Raw genomic sequence first — 26,111 nt, 5'->3', positions numbered from 1 at the left:
ATCTTTAATAAGTGATTTTAACTAATCTATTGTTTCCAGTTTTCTTAGAGGCACTGATGTTCTTTCACTAGTTATATTCTAGAAGGTTACTAATAACTATTTGAATCTCCAGATTTAAAGACTTTAATCTCCTTGGAATATTTAACAATTAGAGTAATCCCTGTCTTTGAAATTATTCATTGGTCTCTTTGACATTCCTTTTATTAGAGTTCTCCTTGAGCTCCTCTGACAACTTCTGGCTCTCTCAACCCTCTAGTATGAACACTTTCTCTTAAAGATTTTTTTTTTAGAATTCTATTATGTATATTTTATTAGACAATATGTCTTACCCAATAGTGCTTATTTATGTAATGAGAAAATTTTAGGGCAAAGATTATTCAGTAGCACACTGCTTTAGATTATAGCTATTTAGCTGCCTTTTTAAATTGATTTTTAAAAGATAAATGGCAGCGGAATGCATTACAATTCATATTACACATATAAAGCACAATTTTTCATATCTCTGGTTGTATATAAAGTATGTTTACACCAAATAATGTCTTCATACATGTACTTTGGATAATGATGTCCATCACATTCCACCATCATTGCTAATCTTCTGCCCTCTCTTAAAGATTTTATCTTATTTTTTCATCTTTACTACTTATCTTTATTAGTGTCAACACCTGTCTTTTTGACATTTCTTTGATGATTAAGTATTATCTCAATCTCAAAATGAATTTATTTAGAAATCAACTCCTTTTTTAAAAAAAAAAAAAAAAAAACCTTTATTCCTGATGATGGTACCACATTCTTATTTTCCTTAGTTCAAATATTCAGTTTTTATAAACTTACCTCTTAAGTGACAACATGTGTTTTTTCTTTCTTTATTTTATTTTTTGGTCCCTGAGATCGAACCCAGGGGGTGCTTTACCACTGAGCCACATCCCAAGCCCTTTTTATTATTTATTTTGAGATAGTGTCTTGTTGAATTGTTCAGGGCCTCACTAAGTTGCAGAGGCTGGCTTTGAACTTGGTGATCCTTCTGCTTCAGCCTCCCAAGCCCCTGGGATTACAGACATGCACCATTCCAGGTGAATTTGCTAATTTTTGTGACTTGTTTTCAAGTTACCTGTATAACAACTAGCCCACAAAAATTCCCAAATATTTAACAATCTGTTCAAACACACCATTAATATTAACTTTTAGAGACACAGTAGGACTGATCTTTTATCCACCTGCACTGTTGTTTATAAGCATAATTTTTCAATTTTTCCACATATATGCTATATTGAGTTATAATTCATATACCATTATAATTTATGTATACACTTGAAGTGTATATAATTAGGTGGTTTAATATCAATGAAATTTTGGAAACATCATCATAATCTATTTTAGAATATCTTTATCACTCCAAAGAAAACCCCCATGGCCATTAGCATTATGCACCATTTCTCCTAGTTGTCTCAGCCCAAGTAACCGCTAATTTATATCCTCCCCAAAGACTTCTTTACACCCCCTACTGGTCAGCACCCTTTCCTGCCAAATTTATTTTTTTACCACCAAAGATTAGTTTTCCCTATTTTAACCTTCTTATAGAAGGAATCATAAAATGTGTATTATTTTGTGAATTTCAGAAACAAGTTACTATTGATCATTTTTTGTGTATTAACTTTTTTCTAGAAGATAAACTGTTTTCTCTAATATCTTTCCAGCCTTTGAATTTAGTTCAATCATGATATGATCTGTTTAGAATTTAAAATTCTAAGTATACATCACTACAGTTCTATAGAATTAAAAGGATTGTAAGGGAACGTTATGAACAACTATATGCTAAAATATTTGATAATTTAGATGAAATAGATAAATTCCTAGAAAGAGACAAATTACCAAAATGAGCTAAGATGAAATAGAAAAATTTAACAGAGCTATATCAAGTAAGAACAGTGAATTGGTCATTAAAAATTTCCCACCATGGACTAGGGGGCATAGCTCCATGGTAGAGCTGGAGACTCCAGATTCAGGCCCCAGCTCTACAAAAGGAAAACAAAACACACCTTCCCACGAAGACAAGTTCAGGCCCAGATGGCTTCATTCGTGAATTCTATCAGGCATTTAGGGACGAAATAATACCAATCCTACACAGATACTTTCAGAACATAGAAGAAAACAGAATAATTTCCAGATCATTGTGTGAGACCAGATATCAAAGCCAGAGAAAAACATCATAAGAAAACTAAAGTTAAAAATTTCTCACAAACTTAGATGCAAAAATTCTTAATCATATTATTAGCAAATTGAATCCAGGAACATATAGAAAGTTTATTCAGCATGACTAACAGGGATTTAGCTTAGAAATGCAAGATTGGTTTAATATTCTGAAGTCAATTCATATAATATACCATAATTAATAAATAAAGGAAAACCAAAGTATGATTACTACAATAGGTGAAGAAAAGATAATTAACAAAATCCAGCACTTGTTCATTATAAAAACTCTCCAAGAAACTGTACAAAGAAGGGACATTTCTCATCCTAATGAAGAACATTTATAAAAAACCTGTAACTAGCATCATACTTAATATTGAAATTTGCATGCTTTCCCCCTGATACTAGGAACAAGGCAAGAATATTTGCCCTTTCCATTTCTACTCAATGTTGTACTTACTCTAACTGCAATGAGGGTAATAAAAAGAAGAAAATAGGACTGGAGATGTGACTCAGTACAGTATTTGTCTAGCATGCGTGAGGTCCTGGGTTTGATCCCCAGCACCATAAAAAGAAAAAAGAAAGAAAGAAAACATATCCAGATTAGAAAGGAGTAAGTAAAACTATCTTTATTTATAGACAACCTGTTCTCAGATTAGAAAATCCTAAGGAATCTATAAACAACAACTACTACTAAAACTAATAATTGAGGTTAGCAGCATCACAGGACATAGAAATAGACTAATTGATACAATTACACAAATACATACAAATCAACTATATTTCTGTATACTATCAAGAAACAGTCTAAAAATAAAATAAATAATTCCATCACTATAGTATCAAATGGAATAAAATCTTAGGAATAAATTTAATAAAAATTCTCAAACAAAGTCACATACAGAGAAATGAGCATACTTACTTGGTATTAGGGATTGAACCCAGGGGTGCCTAACCACTGAGCTACATCCCTAGCCTTTTTTATTTTTTATTTTGAGATAGGGTCTCAATAGGTTGCTTATAGCTTCTCTAAGTTGCTGAGACCCTGGCTTCAAACCTGCAATCTTCCTACTTTAGCCTCCCAAGCCACTGGGATTATAGATGTGTGCCACCATGCCCAACTATACTTGCATTCTTAATTTAATTTTGCCTCTGGGTAACTGCATTCAGTTCATACAAACTTCTCTGAACTTTGTTTCCCTCATCTTTATTTATTTATTTATTATTATTTTTTTATTTTTATTATTTTTTATTTTTTATTTTTTTTATTGGTTGTTCACAACATTACAAAGCTCTTGACATATCATATTTCATACATTAGATTGAAGTGGGTTATGAACCCCCAATTTTACCCCAAATGCAGATTGCAGAATCACATCGGTTACACATCCACAATTTTACATAATGCCCTATTAGTAATTGTTGTATTCTGCTACCTTTCCTATCCCCTACTATCCCCCCTCCCCTCCCCTCCCATCTTCTCTCTCTACCCCATCTACTGTAATTCATTTCTCTCCTTGTTTATTTTCCCATTCCCCTCACAACCTCTTATATGTAATTTTGTATAGCAATGAGGGTCTCCCTTCATTTCCATGCAATTTCCCTTTTCTCTCCCTTTCCCTCCCATCTCATGTCTCTGTTTAATGTTAATCTTTTCTTCCTGCTCTTCCTCCCTGCTCTGTTCATAGTTGCTCTCATTATATCAAAGAAGACATTTGGTATTTGTTTTTTAGGGATTGGCTAGCTTCACTAAGCATAATCTGCTCTAGTGCCATCCATTTCCCTGCAAATTCTATGATTTTGTCATTTTTTATTGCTGCATAGTACTCCATTGTGTATAGATGCCACATTTTTTTTTTTTTATCCATTCATCTATTGAAGGGCATCTGGGTTGGTTCCACACTCTAGCTATTGTGAATTGTGCTGCTATGAACATCGATGTGGCAGTATCCCTGTAGCATGCTCTTTTAAGGTCTTCAGGGAATAGTCCCAGAAGGGCAATAGCAGGGTCAAGTGGTGGATCCATTCCCATCTTTCCCAGGAATCTCCAAACTGCTTTCCAAATTGGCCGCACCAATTTGCAGTCCCACCAGCAATGTACAAGTGTACCCTTTTCTCCACATCCTCGCCAGCACTTGTTGTTGTTTGACTTCATAGTGGCTGCCAATCTTACTGGAGTGAGATGGTATCTTAGGGTGGTTTTAATTTGCATTTTTCTGACTGCTAGAGATGGTGAGCATTTTTTCATGTACTTGTTGATTGATTGTATATCCTCCTCTGAGAAGTGTCTGTTCAGGTCCTTGGCCCATTTGTTGAGTGGGTTATTTGTTATCTTATTGTCTAATTTTTTGAGTTCTTTGTATACTCTGGATATTAGGGCTCTATCTGAAGTGTGAGGAGTAAAAATTTGTTCCCAGGATGTAGGCTCCCTATTTACCTCTCTTATTGTTTCTCTTGCTGAGAAAAAACTTTTTAGTTTAAGTAAGTCCCATTTGTTGATTCTTGTTATTAACTCTTGGGCTATGGGTGTCCTATTAAGGAATTTGGAGCCCAACCCCACAATATGTAGATCGGAGCCAACTTTTTCTTCTATCAGATGCAGAGTCTCTGATTTGATATCAAGCTCCTTGATCCATTTTGAGTTAACTTTTGTGCATGGCGAGAGAAAGGGATTCAGTTTCATTTTGTTGCATATGGATTTCCAGTTTTCCCAACACCATTTGTTGAAGATGCTATCCTTCCTCCATTGCATGCTTTTAGCCCCTTTATCAAATATAAGATAGTTGTAACTTTGTGGATTAGTCTCTGTGTCCTCTATTCTATACCATTGGTCCACCCGCCTGTTTTGGTACCAGTACCATGCTGTTTTTGTCACTATTGCTCTGTAATATAGTTTGAAATCTGGTATCGCTATACCGCCTGATTCACACTTCCTGTTTAGAATTGCTTTTGCTATTCTGGGTCTTTTATTTTTCCATATGAATTTCATGATTGCTTTATCTATTTCTACAAGAAATGCCATTGGGATTTTGATTGGGATTGCATTAAACCTATAGAGAACTTTTGGTAATATCGCCATTTTGATGATGTTAGTTCTGCCTATCCATGAACAGAGTATGTTTTTCCATCTTCTAAGATCTTCTTTTACTTCTCTCTTTAGGGTTCTGTAGTTTTCATTGTATAAATCTTTCACCTCTTTTGTTAGGTTGATTCCCAAGTATTTTATTTTTTTTGAGGATATTGTGAATGGAGTGTTTTTCCTCATTTCCGTTTCAGAAGTTTTGTCGCTGATATACAGAAATGCCTTTGATGTATGCGTGTTGATTTTATATCCTGCCACTTTGCTGAATTCATTTATTAGTTCTAGTAGTTTCTTTGTAGACCCTTTTGGGTCTTCTAGGTATAGAATCATGTCATCTGCAAATAGTGATAATTTAAGTTCTTCTTTTCCTATTTTTATGCCTTTAATTTCTTTCGTCTGTCTAATTGCTCTGGCCAGTGTTTCGAGAACTATATTGAATAGAAGTGGTGATAGAGGGCATCCCTGTCTTGTTCCAGATTTTAGAGGGAATGCCTTTAACTTTTGTCCATTCAGAATGATGCTAGCCTGAGGCTTAGCATAGATAGCTTTTACAATGTCAAGGCAAGTTCCTGTTATCCCTAGTTTTTCTAATGTTTTGAACATAAAGGGATGCTGTACTTTGTCGAATGCTTTCTCTGCGTCTATCAAGATGATCATATGGTTCTTATCTTTAAGTCTATTGATGTGGTGAATAACATTTATTGATTTCCGTATATTGAACCATCCTTGCATCCCAGGGGTGAATCCTACTTGATCATGGTGCACAATTTTTTTGATGTGTTTTTGTATTCGATTCGCCAGAATTTTATTGAGGATTTTTGCATCTAGGTTCATTAGAGATATTGGTCTGTAGTTTTCTTTCTTTGAGGTGTCTTTGTCTGGTTTCGGAATCAGGGTGATGTTGGCCTCATAGAATGAATTTGGAAGAGCTCCCTCTTTTTCTATTTCCTGAAATAACTTGAAAAGTATTGGTATTAATTCTTCTTTAAAGGTTTTGTAAAACTCCGCTGTATACCCATCCGGTCCTGGGCTTTTCTTGGTTGGTAGTCTTTTGATGGCTTCTTCAATTTCATCCATTGATATTGGTCTGTTCAAATTGTGTGTATCCTCCTGACTCAGTCTGGGCAAATCATATGACTTAAGAAATTTATCGATGTCTTCACTATCTTCTATTTTATTGGAATATAGGTTTTCAAAATAATTTCTAATTGTCTTCTGTATTTCTGTAGCATCTGTTGTGATATTGCCTTTTTCATCCCGTATGTTAGTAATTTGAGTTCTCTCTCTTCTTCTCTTCGTTAGCATGGCTAAAGGTCTGTCGATCTTATTTATTTTTTCGAAGAACCAACTTTTAGTTTTGTTATTTTTTTCAATAGTTTCTTTTGTTTCAATTTCATTGATTTCCGCTCTGATTTTAATTATTTCTAGCCTTCTGCTACATTTGCTGTTGTTTTGCTCTTCCTTTTCTAGGGCTTTGAGATGAAGTGTGAGCTCATTTATTTGTTGGTTTTTTCTTTTTTTGAGGAATGACCACCAGGCGATTAATTTTCCTCTTAAAACTGCTTTCATTGTGTCCCATAGATTCCAATATGTTGTGTCTGTATTTTCATTTATCTCTAAGAATTTTTTTATTTCCTCCTTTATGTCTTCTGTAACCCATTGATCATTCAGTAACATATTGTTCATTTTCCATGTGATGTAGGATTTTTCCTTCCTTCTTTTATCATTGATTTCCAGTTTCATTCCATTATGATCAGATAAAATGCAAGGTATTATCTCCACCCCTTTATATTTACTGAGGGTTGCCCTATGGCATAATATATGGTCTTTTTTTGAGAAGGATCCATGTGCTGCTGAGAAAAAAGTATCCATTTGATGATGGTTGATATATTCTATATATGTCAGTTAAGTCTAGGTTATTGATTGTGATATTGAGTTCTATAGTTTCTTTATTCAACTTTTGTTTGGAGGATCTGTCCAATGGTGAGAGAGGTGTGTTGAAGTCACCCATAATTATTGTGTTGTGGTCTATTTGATTCTTGAACTTGAGGAGAATTTGTTTTATGAATGTCGCAGCACCATTATTTGGTGCATAAATATTGATAATTGTTATGTCTTGTTGGTGAATGGTTCCTTTTAACAGTATATAATGTCCTTCTTTATCCCTTTTGATTAACTTAGTCTTGAAGTTGATTTTATTCGATATGAGGATGGCCACCCCTGCTTGCTTACGAGGACCGTGTGCATGGTATATTTTTTCCCATCCTTTCACCTTCAGCCTGTGTATGTCTTTTCCAATCAGATGTGTCTCCTGGAGGCAGCATATTGTTGGATTTGTTTTTTTAATCCATGATACCAGCCTATGTCGCTTTATTAGAGAGTTTAAGCCATCAACATTCAGAGTTACTATTGATATATGGTTTGTACTTCCATCCATGTTTGATTGTTTATCCTTTTTTAAAAAAATTTAGTTTGTTTCTCCATGATTATCTTTCCCCTCGCCCTCTGTCTTTACCGAGGCACTTCCCACTGATGGTTTTGGTTATTGTTTTTCATTTCTTCCCCTTGTAGTGTTTTGCTCAAAATGCTTTGCAATGCTGGTTTTCTGGCTGCAAATTCTTTTAACTTTTGTTTATCATGAAAGATTTTTATTTCGTTGTCATACCTGAAGCTTAATTTTGCTGGATACAGAATTCTTGGTTGGCATCCATTGTCTTTCAGTGTTTGAAATTCATTGTTCCATAACCTTCTTGCTTTCAGTGTCTGTGATGAAAAATCCGTTGTTAACCTTATTGGTTTACCCCTGAATGTAATCTGTCTCCTTTCTCTTGTAGCTTTTAATATTTTCTCTTTGTTCTGTATATTGGATATCTTCATAACAATGTGTCTTGGCGTTGGTCTACTGTGATTTTGTGTGCTCGGTGTCCTGTATGCATCTTCAATTTGTATATCTGTTTCCTTTTTTATTTCTGGAAAGTTTTCTGTAATTATTTCATTCAGCAGGTTACTCATTCCCTTGGTTTGAATCTCTGTACCTTCTTCTATCCCAATGACTCGTAAGTTTGGTTTTTTTATGTTATCCCATAACTCTTGGATGTTTTTCTCATGATTTTTTACCAGCCTTTCTGAGTTGGCTAGACTCTTTTCAAGATGATATATTTTGTCTTCATTATCTGACGTTCTGGCTTCTACTTGCTCCACTCTGTTAGTGATACTCTCAATTGAGTTTTTAATTTGGTTTATCATTTCCTTCATTTCTAGAATTATTGTTTGATTATCAGGAGATAGAGATTATAAAAAATAAAGATGCTTAACTTCTTCTTTTATCTGTTTATGTAATTCATTCTCAATGTGTTCTTTCGCTGCTTGAATTTGCTGTCTTGTAAACTCTTTAACGTTCCATTCCATCTGTCTAAGGTGTTCCTTGAGTTCTTTATATGACCATTTTTCTGATGACTCTAGGTCCTCCTGAATATTTAGGCTGTCCTGCAATGTTTGTACTCCTTTTCTTCCTTGCTTTTTGAAGCTGCTCATGTTACTTCTTGTTCTGTTTGACTGATGAGTTACTGTTGACTCCTATAAATTTATTAGATGCTTGGGAGGAAAGGTATTAGAAGGGAAGGTAAGAAGTCACTAAAGAGAATGAGAGTAAGCAGGTAGAATTCAAGGAAGGGGGGATAAGATAATTGAAAAGAAATGAAAAGACAAAAGAAGAAAAAAATAGGAAATAAAAAAGGAAAAAAATTTAAAACAAAAAAATAATAAAAAAATTAAAATTAAAATTAGAAGAAAAAAAAATTAAAAAAAATTGTAAGAAAAAATTTTAAAAAACAACAAGAAAGAAAAATGAAAATGAAAGAAAAACCCAAATCAAAAAAAAAAGAGAAAAGAAAAAAAAAACTATTAAATGCAGTCTTAGAGTTTGATTAACTTCTCTTCCAGTAGGTGGCACTGTGCCCACCAGGCCAAGTTTCTCCTGTCAATACGCGGGAAACAATTACTGTGCAGCAGCTCCTCCCAGACTGGGCGAGTCTCCAATCCTGAGTGCCTAGGGCCTCCTCTTGTGTCTAGTCACTTCCCACTTTTCCTCTAGCCAGGCCCCTCTCACGGGTGCCGCTCACCACAATACTGGCTACACCACAATACTGGCTACACGCCAGGTCTGCTGCTCCCGGGAGCCCTGTTTTCATGAACGACTGGGCACACTCTTCCAGTTTGCCATTCCCTCAGACCCTAAGTTTGTAGAGCTTGGGGCTGAGAATCCTCAGCGAATTTTACTTGCCCTCTGGTAGCCACGCCCCTGGTAGCTGGTGCAAGAGACCTCAGCTGTCAGCACTGGTGGGAGCGGTAGTCCCGCGCCACCTCTGATTCCCTGGGTCTGGCTATCTCGCTCACGGGAGAGCTGGGAGGGGCCCTTACAGGAGAGCTGGGAGGGGCCCTTACGGGAGAGCTGGGAGGGGCCCTTAAGGTTTCCCCCGATGTGTGGAGAGGGAAGGCTAGGGAATTACACACCTGTAGCCGCAGGTTTCAATGAAGTTATCTCCTCCGCCGCAGTCTGATGACGTCAGTTCTCTGCCATGGTGGTATCTCTTGCAAATGGCGACAGTTCGTTTCCCTTTGCCGGGCGACCAATGCAACGGGTGGGTCCTTACTGTCTCTCCCAAGCCCCGTTTCAAACCTGTGGCCACTACCTATGAAGGCTTGGTAGGCATTTACCTCCGTAGGATGAGAAGGGCTGACCAGTTGTTTCAGCCGGATGGATTAGTGTTGAGTCACAGCTGTTTGTCTGCGGGAAGCAGGCGAACGGGAGCCTTTATTTATTTATTTTTAACATTTTTTAGTTATAGAAGGACACAATTCCTTTATTTTATTTATTTATTTGTTTTTTACATGGTGCTGAGAATCGAACCCAGTACCTCACACATGCTAGGCAAAGTGCTCTGTCACTGAGCCACAACCCCAGCCCTGTTTCCCTCATCTTTAAATTAAGAATTCTACTGTAGCATTACTTGCCTTAAGAGCTGTTATGAACATTAAAACATAATTATAGTACAAAGCATTATACAGTGATAATTATACTAAATATAGTACCCAGGAGCTGTTTGCCTTTCCAGGTGTCTAGCTGAAGTAGTATGAAAATCACTCAGGACCTCAGTAGTTTTGTCACACGGTACAGGGTTGCCTGTTCTATCTTGCTGCAGAGGAGCAAGAGCCATCATTTTAGACCCAGATAGTTGGGGTTGTGCTTAGGTTCCCAATTGGATCACTCAGTTTTACCCTGAAATCACCAGCAAGGCATTTATTTTTCATGCCGTGATGTACCCACTTCATAAATGGTTGCAGTTTTCATTTGTCACTTTGAAATAACGCACCCTGCTTCTTCTTTATGTTATAAAGTTTTAGAGGAATTTTTGTTACATTACATTGAATAACTGATTTTTTTTTTCAGTACTAGGCATTGAATCCAGAGCACTTTACCACTGAGCTACCACCCAGCCCTTTGTATCTTTTTTATTTTGAGACAGGGTCTTGTTAAGTTACCAAGGCTAGCTTGGAACTTGTGATCTTCCTGCTGTTAGGGCCTCTTGAGTCACTGGGATAGACATGTGCCACCATACCTGGCCTAATTGTTCTTTAAAGCTGTAATTTTTTAGTATTTCAATGTGTACCATTGAATTTTAACTTTTTTTTCCTTAATTCTCCTCTTAAGGGCTTACGGCAGCCAGCTCCTTTTTCTGATGAAATTGAAGTCGACTTTAGTAAGCCCTATGTCAGGGTAACTATGGAAGAAGCCAGCAAAGGAACTCCTTGTAAGTAGATACTAATTATTTTGTTGTTTTACTATAGTTTTTAACATTCTGTTGTATTTATCAAATACATACCTACTTTCTATATACTTCCCTAAGTTTACTTCTAAAGGCTACTAATGGAGGGATTCCTCCCATTTGCCTCAGTGTTCAATTTGGGAGGGTAACTCCATGCTATAAAATCTTATTATTTTCCTTATTTTTATGCACTTGTTTCTTGTCCTGTTGTCACAGCTGTGAAATATAATGAAGCATTTGAATTGGGATAATTTATGGTCCTGAGACTCGAATCCACAGCTTTGCACATGCTAGGCAAATGCTCTGCCTACTGAGCTACACCCACAGCCCCATGATCTTGTCTAATAATAAATAAAATTAAGTGATAAATATCTCCCAAGTTGGGAGATATTTATCACTTAATTTTATTCTTAGTGGTATTATAATTTTCCAGTCCCCCCCCCCCTTTTTGGTACTGGGGCTTGAATCCAGGGGGCTTTACCACTGAACCACATCCTCAGTCCTTTTTAAAATTTTTTGTTTTAAGACAGGGTCCCACTAAGTTGCTGAGCATCTTGCTAAATTAGGAAGCTAGTTTCAAACTTGCAATCCTCCTGTCTCTGCCTTCTGAGTCACTGGGATTACAGGTGTGCACCACCACTCCTGGAAAGCCTTGCTTTATTATTTTCAAAGCTCATATTCTTTATTTGTAGGCTTAATTTATATCAGTGTTTAATAATTTTTAGCCACATAAATTTTGTTTTAATAATTTTTTTTTTGGTAGTTGAAGATGGACAGCATGCCTTTGTTTTATTTGTTTTTATGTTGTGCTAAGGATTGAACCCAATGCCTCACACATTCTAGGCAAGTGCTCTGCCATGGGACTAGAGCCCCAGCCCAACCACATAAATTATTAATATGTAGTCTTCGTATTTGAGGCAATTGGTTTTAGGGATCTTCATAAATAGAAACTTCCATGAGCACCTTTTATGAATAGAGTCCATTAGGCAGCTATCCTTACTTTTCTGTAAATTATTTCTTTTTTCTAATCCTTTTCTATTTCTTCTAATAACTATGGTAAATGCCCTCTCTACTCTGTAAATGCAGAGCTGGACATAGACCAGGGAATAAGAGGCCATTATATGCTACAAATATTTCCTGTGTACATACGATTCCAGTCTTGGAGATCAGGATTGGGCCCTTGTCCCCTGGTGTTGAAGATTAAACACCTGACAAACACCAAGGCAAGCATAGAAAGCAAATTTTATTTAAGAAAGAGACAGAAGTAGACAGAGGTCCAGATCTGGGTGCCTGTGGTCTATTTTTTTATAGACCCCAGAATTCCCCCATCTTCTCTTTTTCTTCTCTAAAGAACAGAAAGGAGCAGCACAGAGGGTAATCCCTAGTAACTCCTTGTGCTGGGAAGTATGATCCAGAGGCTAGGTGTTAGCAGCCTATTGTCTTTTCTTTGATAACCAGCTCTCATCTTCTCAACCCCCATCATTCATTACCTACACTGACTGCCAGGCTTTCCACCCCCTGCCTCAGTTTGTTGAAAAATGTGACATTTCCTGTCCCCCCAGGCCAGGCAGGGCTGCAGGCAGATTGCTTTTTGGCAAAGAAAGCATGTAGAGAGTCAGTACAGTGAATTCATTTTATAGAATTATTCTCTTAACCTTATGTTCCCACCACCATCATCTATTTGTCCCCTTACATATATATAATATATATATATATATTTTTTAAGTTATTGGCAGACACAACATCTTTGTTTGTATGTGGTGCTGGAGGATCGAACCCGGGCTGCACGCATGCCAGGCGAGCGCGCTACCGCTTGAGCCACATCCCCAGCCCTATATATAATATTTGTGATTACTTTTTAGTTTTGCTTCTTTGTTCTCTGTTATAACTGAGGAGTAGTGAAATTCAAATAGAAACAATTATGACTGAGGAGTAGTGAAATTCAAATAGAAACAATTATGAACAGTACCAGTCCAAGATGCCTGTATGGATCGGCTGTATGGATTATGGTTTTGCAGGGGGGTCCATAAAAAAAGAGGCTAGTTCCAGAGAATACTTTTCTTTTGCAAAAGTATTTAGATATAGCTCATGTTGACCATATCCCTTCTGATTCATGAAGTGATGTTTGAGTTTGGCATCCATTACTTGAGTAATAGGCAGGCAAATGGGGACAGGGTAAATAAAAACGAGGATAACCACTGGCTCTATGTAACATGGTGTAATAGTGGCAGGTCAAATTTCAAAATGCCAACAGAGAGTTCAGGGTTCATATTCAGATGTGATAATGATACCAGTCTTGGAAATCAGGATCAAGTCCTTGTTCCCCCAGTGTTGAAGATTAAATACCCAAGAAATGCTGAAGCAAGCAGAGAAAGCAAGTTTTATTTAAGAAACAGAACAGAGATAGACTTCTCTGCAGAAAGAGACCCAGAGCTGATGTCCATGGGAGTGGGAGTATATAGCTTTTTTATAGACCCCTTTCTTTCCTGCATACCTGCCCAAAGGCTGGAAAGAGTAACTCCAAGGGGCAGTTGTTTGTGTTGGAAAGTGTGATCCTTCCCTCCACCCAACCCAAAACGTTGAGTGGGGAAGTGTTATACAGAGGTGTTAGCATCCCATTTCCTTTTCTTTGATAATTAGCCTCCATCTTTCCAACCCAATCATTTATTATCTACATTGACTACCTGTCCTTTACCCTTGTCTCATTTTCCCCTCTGATTAAGGGAACTCTTACCTCTGTAAGAGAAATTGGGCATTGATGGCTCTGGCTGCTTCAGGCTGAGAGGGGGTGACATGGGGCAAGCAGTTCAGGTTTCCCTTTTAGATATGTTTCGGGTTGGTTGAAGGGTCCATGGTGAAAGTCTGGCTTGAAAAGAACAGGTTGTAAAATTATCTGGGAAGTGGGTGTTGTATGTGAGAAACAAGAAGACATGAGTACTGGAATAAGATTGATACAAAAGGGGCTGGGGATGTGGCTCAAGCGGTAGCGCACCCTCCTGGAATGCGTGCGGCCCGGGTTCGATCCTCCAGCACCACATACAAACAAAGATGTTGTGTCCGCCAATAACTAATAAATAAATAAATATTTAAAAAAAAGATTGATACAAAAGCAATGAATATGATGATGATGATGATAGAAACCAGTAGTTTTTCCACCAGCAGGTGCAAGAGCCTAAGAAGTTGTTCCCATGACAAGACTGGTGAAGACATAGGCTCTATTTGGGAATGTAAATTTAGGAATGTAAATCACACCACTCTTTCTTTCTTTCTTTCTTTCTTTCTTTCTTTCTTTCTTTCTTTCTTTCTTTCTTTCTTCTTTCTTTCTTTCTTTCTTTCTTTCTTTCTTTCTGGAACTGAGTATTGAACTTGGGGGCACTGGACCACTGAGCCACATCCCCAGCCATATTTTGTATTTTATTTAGAGATAGGGTCCCACTGAGTTGCTTAGCACCTCACTTTTGCTGAGACTGGCTTTGAACTCGTGATCCTCTTGCCTCAGACTCTGGAGCTGCTGGGATTATAGGTGTGGGACATGTACCTGGCAACTTAGTTTTTATAATATCACAGATGCCACCACAAGATATAATTAAGATATCTAATGTCATCTTTTGAAAAATACCTTTCTGTTGGCATAACCTTTGTGTTTAGTAGAAATCCCTTTATTTCTGTCACTTAGGGCTAGATAATCATACTAGCAAACACAGATTAAGTCTGCCTGGGAAGATTGGTAGGTTTTAAATTAACTAAAAAAAGCTTCTGACTCTGATAGTCTCTTTAGATAATTATAAAGCACTCCTAAGAATTTTTCTTTTATAGCCTCCAGCTTTACTTACTTTTGGTGGGTCTGACACAAGTGTACATCCTAAGTTACTTTAAAAGAACTATTGTCTTGGAACTGGGGTTGTGGCTCAGCCAAAGAGCACTTGCCTAGCACATGTGAGGCCCTGGGTTTGATCTTCAGCACCACATAAAGATAAATAACATAAAGATATTGTGTCCAACTAGAACTAAAAAAAAAAAAAAAAAGAACTATTGTCTTTCCTTTTAAATGTCCAAGTATGACTGTACTTTGGTTATAACTCTCTTGTCAGGTATTTAAGACCAAGCTGGTCAAATTGACATTGTTCCTATATATTAAGAGTCATCTGAGTTTTCTTTGGGGTTCACTCTTGGGAACTTGGGAGAAGCCTCTTACCTTCTCTAGTACCATCTGCCAAGATAGTTCAAGGTCTTGCTGACCATGTAGTGGTTTCCCTTGGAAACTTCAGGAATGTTTTCTTCTCCAGTGACCCTCCTTTTTGCAGCATATGCACTAGTTGGCTTTCTCTTCTGTGGGGTCCCCTTGACCCCATCGATCGGGAAGTCATGTGGCCCAGAGTTGCAAAGCCCCATGGAGAAGTCCATCATTCCCTGGGTTCAAGCTGACCTCAGAAGGCAAGAGCCAAATATTGGCTATTTTCTTTTTTGGTCCTTTTACTTCCTTAACTTTAGTCTCCAAGTTTTGGTTTTAAACATCCAGCAAACCAGTTTTACCAGTCTTAAAGTAGGAGTACTGGGTTTTAACTAAATTCTATAACTTTACAGTTATTTATCCCTTCCATTAAATTGGGGTCAGTTAGCCTTATATCCTGTCTGTTCTATGGGTGATGGCCTGTTATCTCAAATTAACTTGGGCTGTTATATTAGAAGTTGTATGTCTGCAAAGCACAGACAGTAGTTATAAAGTTTACAAGGAAAATACAAAATGAAATTAACAAGAGTAAAAAAATATTTAGTTTGTATAATATTATGAACCAAGAAACATCGTTTTTATAATCCCAAACCTTTACTTCAAACTTTAGTTTGAAGAGCACCAGCTTTGTAAAATGCTCTTCTAAGCCTTATATTTTAAAGATTTGTATACTTGGAAGATATGACTACATTAGTATACAAAGAGACCAGTAACAGTGTCACAATTATACTAATGTTCTTACGTTAACCAAGTTTAACTTTTAAAGATCAATTTAGAATCTGTAGTGTAATACTCTAAAATTAAAGTTGTTTAACCAGAGTTTTACAAATCCCAATTCCTTTAAGATAGTTTCACTAAATAATAAAACTTAACAGACAAAAGAAATTATTTTGTTGGATTAGAACAGATTAATGTTTTAACAAATCCTTGTTACTTTAACACATAGAGGTTAAACTTTGATTTATATCAGTACATTAATATTTGACCTTAGGAAAAAACTCAAATTAACTTTTAATTGATTGTGCTAATTATAGCCAACTTAGTCATACATAAACTCTTTGAGACTTACCCTCCACAAACCTTGTTCAACTTACTTAGACATTCTACAACTTTTTACTTTACCATACAAAGACTTTCTCATTCAGAAACATTTCTTTTTTTCTTCTACTTTCCATATTAAAATATATTTCCATACCTAGAACTTTCCTATCTCTCTCTCCTAGTTGTTGACCCCTTATTAAATTTACATTCTGAAACAATCCTCATGAAATTTCTGAATTTAGATAAATGACTCCATTTTAATAAGTTGAAATACGTTTGCTTTTTTTACAGTACTTCAATTGAAATACAACTGAAACCTCTTGTACTTTGTATATAAAATTACACCTGATAGAATCTTAACTCTTAGTAATCTTGTTTTTAGTGAAAACAAAGAAATCTTAAGCTTTTTCCCATTTGCCAATTTATGAAAACACATTTGACATTTAAATATTACTTTATGGAATTAAAGAAGTTAAAAGTACTTGATGGTATATTTAGCAGTTGATGTTTTAGCATTTTAACTTTGTAAATTGATCAGATATCTCATCTCTCAAATACATTTATGAAGATTAATCCCATTTATGCTAAATGTAATTTACTTATTTTTAACTGTAGAAACCAAGATATCAGACAAGTGTAGTTAACAGTATTGGCCATCTCTTCCCTGTTGAAGAAAATTCATAGAAGCAATGTATATTACATTCTAGATATTTATAGAAACGAACACTCTGTTAATTATCTTAATCACCTAGAAAAACTTGTAAGTTAGTCATTTTAAAGACATCTTTACTCTGTTTACCTAATTTAAATTGAACTTCCTTTTTTTAAGTCCTATGAACTAAAAGATATTTAGATCCATTTCTCATGTAAATTTTAATTTATGAGTACTCACATATCTATATGTCAATTTTGATACCATGTACATGTATATAGACACAAGCACATATGTAGACACAACAATACAATACAGAGGTGTGCACACATACATAACACAGGCAGGAAACAAAGATCTTGTAGCTTTTTGCAGGTAGATTTTCAGATAGGAGACAATGCTACAAATGTTTATTAAAGCCTCTATTAGATTTAACCTGTTAGAAATTAAAATAGAGCCTATTAAACTTTTACATTATGATATAACTTTAGGGAAGGCCAGGGCTGGGGTTGTAGCTCAGTGGTAGAGTGCTTAAAAAATTATATATTCTAAAGGTAAAGAAGACTTATATATGAGATCATTCCATTTTCCTCCCTGTGCTGTAGTGTTTAGGGAGGAACTTGGTATAGGATGGTAGAGTGCAAGAACAGATAAGATAGCCATTTAGGTCCCACAGTGACTTGAATTTAAAAGTGACATCTTTTTGGTCTCTAAACTGGTTTTGGATAATTGCCTCTGTAGCTTACATTTCAGATGCAATTCTTGGAGAGAGAGACATCTGACAGAAAGCCAAAAAGCTTAAAAGGCAAAACCTAATATATAGGGGATGGCACTTTAACCAATTTTTTTCTGTTTTGTAAAATCAATCCCTTAAGTTGTAGTGCTAGAGTTTATGTTTCTTTGGACATTCCCCCAGTTGGTAATCAGGCCAGGTTTGGATGCAGAAAATTATACGACATCTCCTTTTTCTATGATTAGATCATCTCCCAGGCCTGACAGCAGAAGAAAATGAGGCACTTTTTCTTGAGCGTCTGTGGATCAAACTTATCCCAGTGTTTAGTGTGCAGGCTAGTGGTGAACCTGGCATAACTGTTGAGAATGAAGCTCCTATCTGAGTGACATAAAACAGAACTCATGTCCTATGCCACAGAAAACTGTCCGTCCGTTTTATTAGAGACATCTCTCTAAATGAGCTTCTGAAGGTCAGAAAAACCCACTCTTACTACCTGGTTCTGCTGGATTTATTGCTGTCTCACCAGCAAGAATAAACAAGGGTCTCTGCTTGGTGTATGTCAAAGACCTTGGGGGGTTCAGACTTAGCAGCCATGACTGATGCCCTCCTGCCACTGTTAAACTTCCAAATGTGATGACCCATGAGGAAAAAATTAAAAAAAAAAAAAAACCTGACCTTCAGTGGGGTATGTTCCTCCGCTTTGTGGGCTAGAAGAACATTCAGAGGTTAAGGAGGACATCTAATGGTTGTTAGATTCTTAACATCTTTTCCCCTGATTAATCTAAGCCAAGGGTAAATTGAAAAGGGTGTGGATTTGAATCTCGCTTTTTGCAGCCAAAGAAGCTAGGGAGGCACACAGGAGCACAGAAATAACAATGGGGAGAATCCCTACAGGTTTATAAAGGCTTATATGCGAACAAAGGGAACCCAGGCTATACCTTACAAACCACTCCACGTAAAATGGCTCTTCTATCAATGGCTGGGTCTGATCAGTAAGGGGAGGGGAGTGATCTAGAGGAAGGAGCCCAGGAGAGTACATGTGTTACTGGGGTGTTTGCTCACTACCACGATTGACCAGTCACAGTAGGATACCCTTTGGGCTGTAAGAAGAGGAGGCTGGAGGAGAAACTTTGAGATTCACTGGGGAGTAGCCTTGTCCAGAATCTCATAGTTGTTTCACCCCTTTGTTCATCTGTGCATAACCAAAGGCAAAACATATTTAGGATGGCTGTCTACTGATGCCAGACACTCCCCATGTCTGGATAGAACAGCAAGAATGGCTTTGGAAGAACCCAATATACCTGACCTGCAGGACAAGTAATTAGGAGTCACCAAAGCCACAGCTTGCATTTAACTAGCTGACAGGTGCCCAGTATCGTCCTCCAAAAAGAAAGAAAGAGACAGAAAAGGCTCTCTTCAGATGTGAGGTACAGAGGAGCTTACCTCGGTGATGATCCCACCCCCATCTAATACCAGTCTTGGAAATCAGGATTGGGTCCTGTCCTTGTTTCCCCCATTGTTGAGGGATTAAACATCTGAGAAATGCCAATGCAAGCATAGAAAGCAAGTTTTGTTTAAGAGACAGAACAGAGATAGACTTCTTTAGAAGTCTAAATCTTTCCACCCTTGTGTTCTTTTTTTTTTTTTTTTTTGGTACCAGGGATTGAACTTAGGGGTACTCGACCACTGAGCCACATTCCAGCCTTATTTTGTATTTTATTTAGAGACAGGATCTCACTGAGTTGCTTAGTGCCTTGCTTTTGCTGAGGCTGGCTTTGAACTCATGATCCTCCTTGTAAGGTCAGGCAACCACAGCGGCCAAAAGGAGGCAGATTTAAAAAGGCCTGTGATTGAGGCTTTTTTGAGATTTCGCTCCCAGGAGGAACTATCTTATACTGACAGAGCAGGTAAGAAGAGGGTCTGAGAAGAAGCATGGTTGGGGTTGGACCGGACTGGAATTTTTATGGGCTTAGGGCAGAAGAGAAGGGCTTGGTACAGGAAAAGGGGCTTTTAGAGTCCCTTGTCCTACTGGGGTTGGTCGGGGAGCTGGCTAAGATCCAGGATTGGCCAGGAGACCCCGGTGATTGACAAAGAGGTTCCATCAGCGCCTGATTGGTGATTCTTTTGTGGGCACTGGCTGCTTGGTGCTTAGTTCCTAAGTCACCAGCATCGACCTGACACTCCTGCCTCAGCCTCCCAAGACTCTGGGATTATAGGCAGGTGCCACTGTGCCCGGCCCTTGTGTTCTTTTTACCCTAGAATAATGTTACTCTTTGCAGAGTATTAGTTATAAACAATATAAGGCCTTTCGAAAATGATTTTAGGTGGAACAAACTGTTGCAATTTAGACTATGAAGTTTGGTAGTCTTAATTTGACTGCTTGTTACTCTTCTAAAATCTTTTTCTGTCTGTTCTGTTTTATGTTGAATAATAAAGTAGCTGATTCAAAAAAGACAATAAATGGAAACCCAGGTTTTTTTCTGCCTAAAGAAGGACATCTGGTTAATTTTTCCAGTAGTACTGCATTTAATTTGTAATGGGGGGGGGAATTTGAGAATGACAGGTGTTGCTCTTACTAATATGCTGGAAACAACGGTTACAAATCAAGGATTGTAAGGTTTACCTGATCAACAGCTACTTGGTAAAGAATGGCTAACTCTTGCTAGTTATCCTCAGACTAATTCAACACCTTCTGAACCACATGACTAGTATAACATCTGGGTTTATCAAAGACTTAAGGTTAAGTCTTAGGGAACTGAGATGCCAGAAGACTGGGGAAACACTTGAAGTGGGCAAGAGGAGCATCTGAGTTGGTTTAAGAAAGGACTCATTGATGTTGTTTCTCACAGCTCCAATTTACCCGCCAAATAAGGGTGAATACTCAGAGGACCCTTAAAAGAGAGGGTTATGCAGAGAGGAATGGTCACAGAATACCAATTTCATTCATCAAATAGGAGATATTGAGTAAATGTATTTTTGTGATGATTCTTTTATTTGGATTCAGGTGAGCGGCCTGTGAGAGTCTATGCAGATGGAATATTCGACTTATTTCACTCTGGTCATGCCCGGGCTCTGATGCAAGCAAAGAACCTTTTCCCTAATACATACCTCATTGTGGGAGGTAAGAAAACACTTGATGATCACTTTAGATGCTGTTCAGAAAATCATAGTAATCTTATTTGCTTTCTTTTATGTACATTAGACCTTTTTTCAGTTTTTAAATAAAGAATATAATACAGCCTCTCTAAAACATGAAGTCTGTGAGACTCTCATCAACTTGAGATGTCCAGTATTTATCTCACTGTTTTTAGTTGAGTTTCTGTAGTCATGGGAGCAATACTGACCTCAGTTGCCTACTTAAGAACAGCATTTGCTCTAGATTTCAGCTTATCATTTCTTTTAATCAATGAAGTACAATGGTGGGCCAGTCTGGTCTTATACAAATAAAACAGGGAGACATATTTAAGAACTTGATTGATGCAGAAATACACAGGCTGTACCCTCTTCTCCAAAGCATGAGCATGATATTAGGAAAAGCACTGCTACCCAGATGGTTGCAGTGCTAGGAAGTGGGAAAAGGTGGGAGAGGTTGGTGGCTTAGGAGGGTTAAGCAAAGGGAACCTTGGCTTACAACTTTATGATGCTATGACCCAGTCTGCAGTGATGAGCTAACACACAACTTTAAAGGCTTCACGGTGATGAATGAGAATGAGCGCTATGATGCAGTGCAGCACTGTCGCTATGTGGATGAGGTAGTAAGGAATGCCCCTTGGACCCTGACACCTGAGTTCCTGGCAGAACACCGGGTAAGAAATGGGGCACATTTCCATTCCTTGTTCCAGAATGCCCTCCACTTTCAAGGCACTTGCGCTAGTTTTCCACTAGCCCTATTTTACTTGCACCTTCTGTGTAAGTTTTACATTGTTAGTAATATTACTAACAATAGTATTCATCCCTGACATTTATATGGGGCTTGATGATTTATAAGCACTTTTATAATCATTATATTCCATTTTGTTCCCCACAACAGTCTTGTAGGGTGGTTATTATTTCCCCTTTACATATAAGAAACAAGGTCCTGGGTTGGGGTTGTGGCTCAGAGGCAGAACGTTTGCCTAGCATGTGTGAGGCATTGGGTTCAATCCTCAGCACCACATAAAATAAAAAATAAAGCTATTGTGTACACCTGTAACTAAAAAATAATAAAAATACAAAAAGAAAAAAAAAAGAAAGAAACAAGGTCCTGAGAACCAAATAAACCTGCTCAAGGTTACACCATTAGGGCTGTAATTGTACTCTTCAGTTATGTGATGTCCTCATCTACCACCACTGTGGGTGTATCTGCCCTTATAGCATAACAAACTCTTCAAAATACCTATAGCCCCAGCTAAGCTCTCAAAAGGTTCACATTCCAGGAAATAAGACAGATTTATATAGACTTCTCTCAGGTTCACTTAAATTTAGTTTCAGGTCTTTGATTTTGAGCTAGAAATTGTGTGGGATCAAAAATCAGGGATGTTTCTCATTTTATCTCATGTAGTGAGTTATAAAATCCCATACCTCCTTTTACATTATCCTGTATTAAAGCAACAGGTTTCCTACAAAAGGATGGCTGTAAAAGATTAGAAGGATTTATCAGGCTAGATTGGAGGCCCTCAACCTGGAGGAACCAGAAAATATATTGTCAGTTCTCTACAGGAGTATGCATAATGTAGCAGGTGAATTATTCAGTGAAACAGGAAAGAACAAAAGTAGCTAAAGTGCTCCTAAAGCAATACTTGGGTAGGTCTGGGGCAAGAGGTATTTATTAGAAATAGATGGGATTAAGACAGACCTTTTATAGTTCTCTAGTTTTCCTGTATTAAAACCTAACAGCCAGTGGCAACAAAGATGATGAGCAAGCCCAGGTGGAAGTATGGGGTTAGGGAAACTTCCAACTTCCATTTTCTCCTTTTTAGTGTATCTCAATTATGAGGGTTTTTTGCCCTCCATCCTTTACTTTGCTGCCTCTGGACTCCTTACAAGTTGTTCATGGGTAATTGAGACGTTAGCTGAGAGTCCTGATGAACATGCTTCACACGGTAGTGGCTTCTGGGAGTTTAGTATAGCGGCATGGTAATTACATTATTCAGGCCTATTCAGGAAGGAATAAATAAGTGAAGTTTAGCACGGGTCTCAAAAGGATTATTGATCCCATTGTCATTAATTTTTTTCTACTCTTGCAAAGAGTATTGACAGTAGTAAAATGATAGATCCTGAGACCTAAAAGTTCTTTTATAGCTCTGGGTTTTGCATTTCTCAGTAGTACAAATATATTTATTCCAGTAAAAGGCTCTTGGTTGCTATTTTTATATTTCTTCATTTTTCATGAACTGAGAGAGAAGCCAGTTGACAAAGACGTGACCTCTATTAGAAACCCTTATTTGACAATCCTTGTAGACTCAGGAGGATAGGAAAATTTCCTTTTTTCTAAAACTCTACCCATTAACTAGCTCACCAAAAAATCCTCCTCCCCACTGACCACAGGATGGTGATTGGTGTACAGAGAGAGGTGACACTTCTAGTAGAACATGGAAAGCAGCTAGAAAAGAAACTGGCTAATTTTTTATTTATAATCCATAAATAGTTAGGTTGGGTAGTTTGTGAATGGATTGTAGAATTTATCAGCAAAAAAAAAAAAAAAAGATAAAGAAAAAACCCATCTGAGGCCTGGTCTCTGCTTATTGTCCTTTTTCTAAGCCTAGGAATATTTACAGTGTATCTCTGAATAGTAGCTACTCTGGATTTTAAATGATGGTTCCTTATTTTCAGATTGATTTTGTAGCCCATGATGATATCCCTTATTCTTCTGCTGGGAGTGATGATGTTTATAAGCACATTAAAGAAGCAGGTGAGTAAGCTGATGTACATCCTCACTTTATGGGTTCTTGAGCAGATTCAGCCTTCAGAGATTCAGCCACATCACTACTTTTCAGAGGAAAGTTTGCACACTAAGAAATTCAACATCCTAGTCAGGCATGGTAGTGCATGCCTATAATCCCAGCAGCTTGGGAGGATGAGGTGGGAGGATTTTGAGTTCAAAGCCAGCCTCAGCAGTTTAGCAAGGCCCTAAGCAACTCAGTGAGACCCTGTCTTTAAATGAAGTACAAAAAAGGGCTGGGGATATGGCTCATTGGTTAAGTGCTCCTAGGTTCAATCCCTGGTACCAAAAAACAAAAGAAATTCAACATCCTCTTTCAAGTCACACTTTGGATAAAAGATAAAGGTGAACATAGCACTGACATTCATCAATTCTTGCTCTAAATTTCTGAATTTTAATCTCAAGTTCAAGTAGTCCCATAATTTTCTTAATTTTAGGGCCATGTAACTCCTCCTTTTCTTATGCTTGGCTCTTGATTCAGTCCCTCATCTATGCCAATATCTCTAGATTTCACTTAGTAATAATGGAGTCTGCTTTTTTGAGGAAAGGACAGAAGTGTTGCTTCCAATTTCCATCTAGTCCACTTTCTGAGCATACCGGAACTTCATAGTGTTTGTCTGTATGTGTTCTTGAGTTAGGCATGTTTGCTCCAACACAGAGGACAGAAGGTATCTCCACATCAGACATCATCACCCGAATTGTCCGAGACTATGATGTGTATGCTCGACGGAACCTACAGAGGGGCTATACAGCAAAGGAGCTCAACGTCAGCTTTATCAATGTGAGTTTCAACCTCATTTCAGAGTTCCCTGGCTCTATAGGACACATGTTGTCTCCGACTTCATCTAAGCTGAACTTGCTTTTCAGTCTTCTGTAATTGTCACAATCCAAAGCTAATGAATGCCATTTTACAGAAAACATCATGCTAACCTTTTCACAAACTAAGAAAGAAGCAGCTTCTGCCTTAATGGCTCAATATCAACATACTGATGTAAGGACATACAGCAAATTAAATAAAAATATGTAACACATAGTACACTCTTTATATTAGTACATTTAAAATAGTTGCTCTTCACCTTTTTATTTTTTGATTGGATGTTCTTTTGAAAATCTAATGAAAACTATAGATCTTCTCCCTGTGTAGATAGTGACATACAACATTCTGCATGTAATTTTCCCACATGGACCCAAGTTTTGTTTTGTTTTTGTACTAGGGATTGAACTTCAGGGGCTCTCGACCACTGTATCACATCCCCAGCCCTATTTTGAATTTTATTTAGAGTCAGGGTCTCACTGAGTTGTTTAGTGCCTCACTATTGCTGAGGCTGGATTTGAACTCAAGATCCTCTTGCTTTAGCTTCCCAAACTGTTGGGATTACAGGCATGTGCCACCATGCCCAACTCTTAAATTTTAACTTATGAAAGCTTAAGTTTATCTTTTTTGCCCTTCAGAAACACCATGTATTTTGTATATAAATTATGTCTCAATTAAGTTGATTTAAAAAGAAGAAAGCTACTAACTATATTTTCTGTATTATCAGTTGACCATGCTTCCTCACCTGCTCCCAGCTCTGTGAATTATGCTATAAGAGGTGAAATGGTTTCAACTGAACATAATTTATCTGCACAACTGGACCCTAGCTACTTATTAATTAATCTGTTATAGAATCTTTATTTTCCCACAACTCAAAGTGTTTAAAAATTCTATGGGAGGGCTGGGGATGTGGCTCAAGCGGTAGTGCGCTCACCTGGCATGCGTGCCGCCCGGGTTCGATCCTCAGCACCACATACCAACAAAGATGTTGTGTCCGCCGAGAACTAAAAAATAAATATTAAAAATTCTCTCTCTCTCTCTCTCTCTCTCTCTCTCTCTCTCTCTCTCTCTCTCTCTCTCCTCTCTCACTCTCTCTTTAAAAAAAAAAAATTCTATGGGGCAATGGATGTAGCTCATTGGTAGAGCACTTGCCTAGCATATGTGAGGCTCTGGGTTCCATTGCCAATACCACAAAACAAAACAAATACCACAAAACACCCATTAACAACCCTAAACATACTATCTTTCTTCTCCTCTTTCTTTTCTTCTCGTTTTTCTTATTAAACCAGGGCCTGTGTACCTAAGCACATGCTCTACCACTGAGCTACATCTCATCACTTCTCCTTTTTCTTTATGATCTATAAATTAGGAGGATACAATTTTATTTGACTCAGTATTCCTCCCCTTCTACCAAAGGATTTATACCACTTTCCCTTGTCTTTAGGAAAGTTGGTAGGACCAAAGAGTATCAGCTTCATTTTGCAAATGAGCAAATGGACCTCTAAATACTAAAAGATGAAACACACAACTCATCTAAAATCACAGAATAAGCCAGTGATGGAAAAATAATACATTAAGTAAAGATCTAGTACTTCCACTTCCAATCTATTATAATTGGCTTAT

The 26,111-nt window shown here is 37.4% G+C and overlaps 1 protein-coding gene across 2 annotated transcripts in view; it reads left to right on the top strand.

Moving 5' to 3' along the window:
• PCYT1A (phosphate cytidylyltransferase 1A, choline) overlaps nucleotides 1–26,111 on the top strand; it is a 61,301-nt gene that overhangs the window by 29,650 nt on the left and 5,540 nt on the right. For both annotated transcript variants that reach the window (XM_081302005.1, XM_081302006.1), the window contains exons 3-7: nucleotides 10,983–11,082; nucleotides 20,759–20,875; nucleotides 21,409–21,560; nucleotides 23,566–23,644; nucleotides 24,313–24,455. In XM_081302005.1, coding sequence (XP_081158131.1) covers nucleotides 10,983–11,082; nucleotides 20,759–20,875; nucleotides 21,409–21,560; nucleotides 23,566–23,644; nucleotides 24,313–24,455 — 591 coding nt within the window. The remainder of the gene's footprint in view (nucleotides 1–10,982; nucleotides 11,083–20,758; nucleotides 20,876–21,408; nucleotides 21,561–23,565; nucleotides 23,645–24,312; nucleotides 24,456–26,111) is intronic.

This window comes from Spermophilus citellus (assembly GCF_964194105.1).
Source record: "Spermophilus citellus genome assembly, chromosome: 7".
NCBI classification, from domain to species: domain Eukaryota; kingdom Metazoa; phylum Chordata; class Mammalia; order Rodentia; family Sciuridae; genus Spermophilus; species Spermophilus citellus.
Note: the sequence above shows the minus strand (reverse complement) of the source record. Positions and strands in the feature narration are given on the sequence as shown.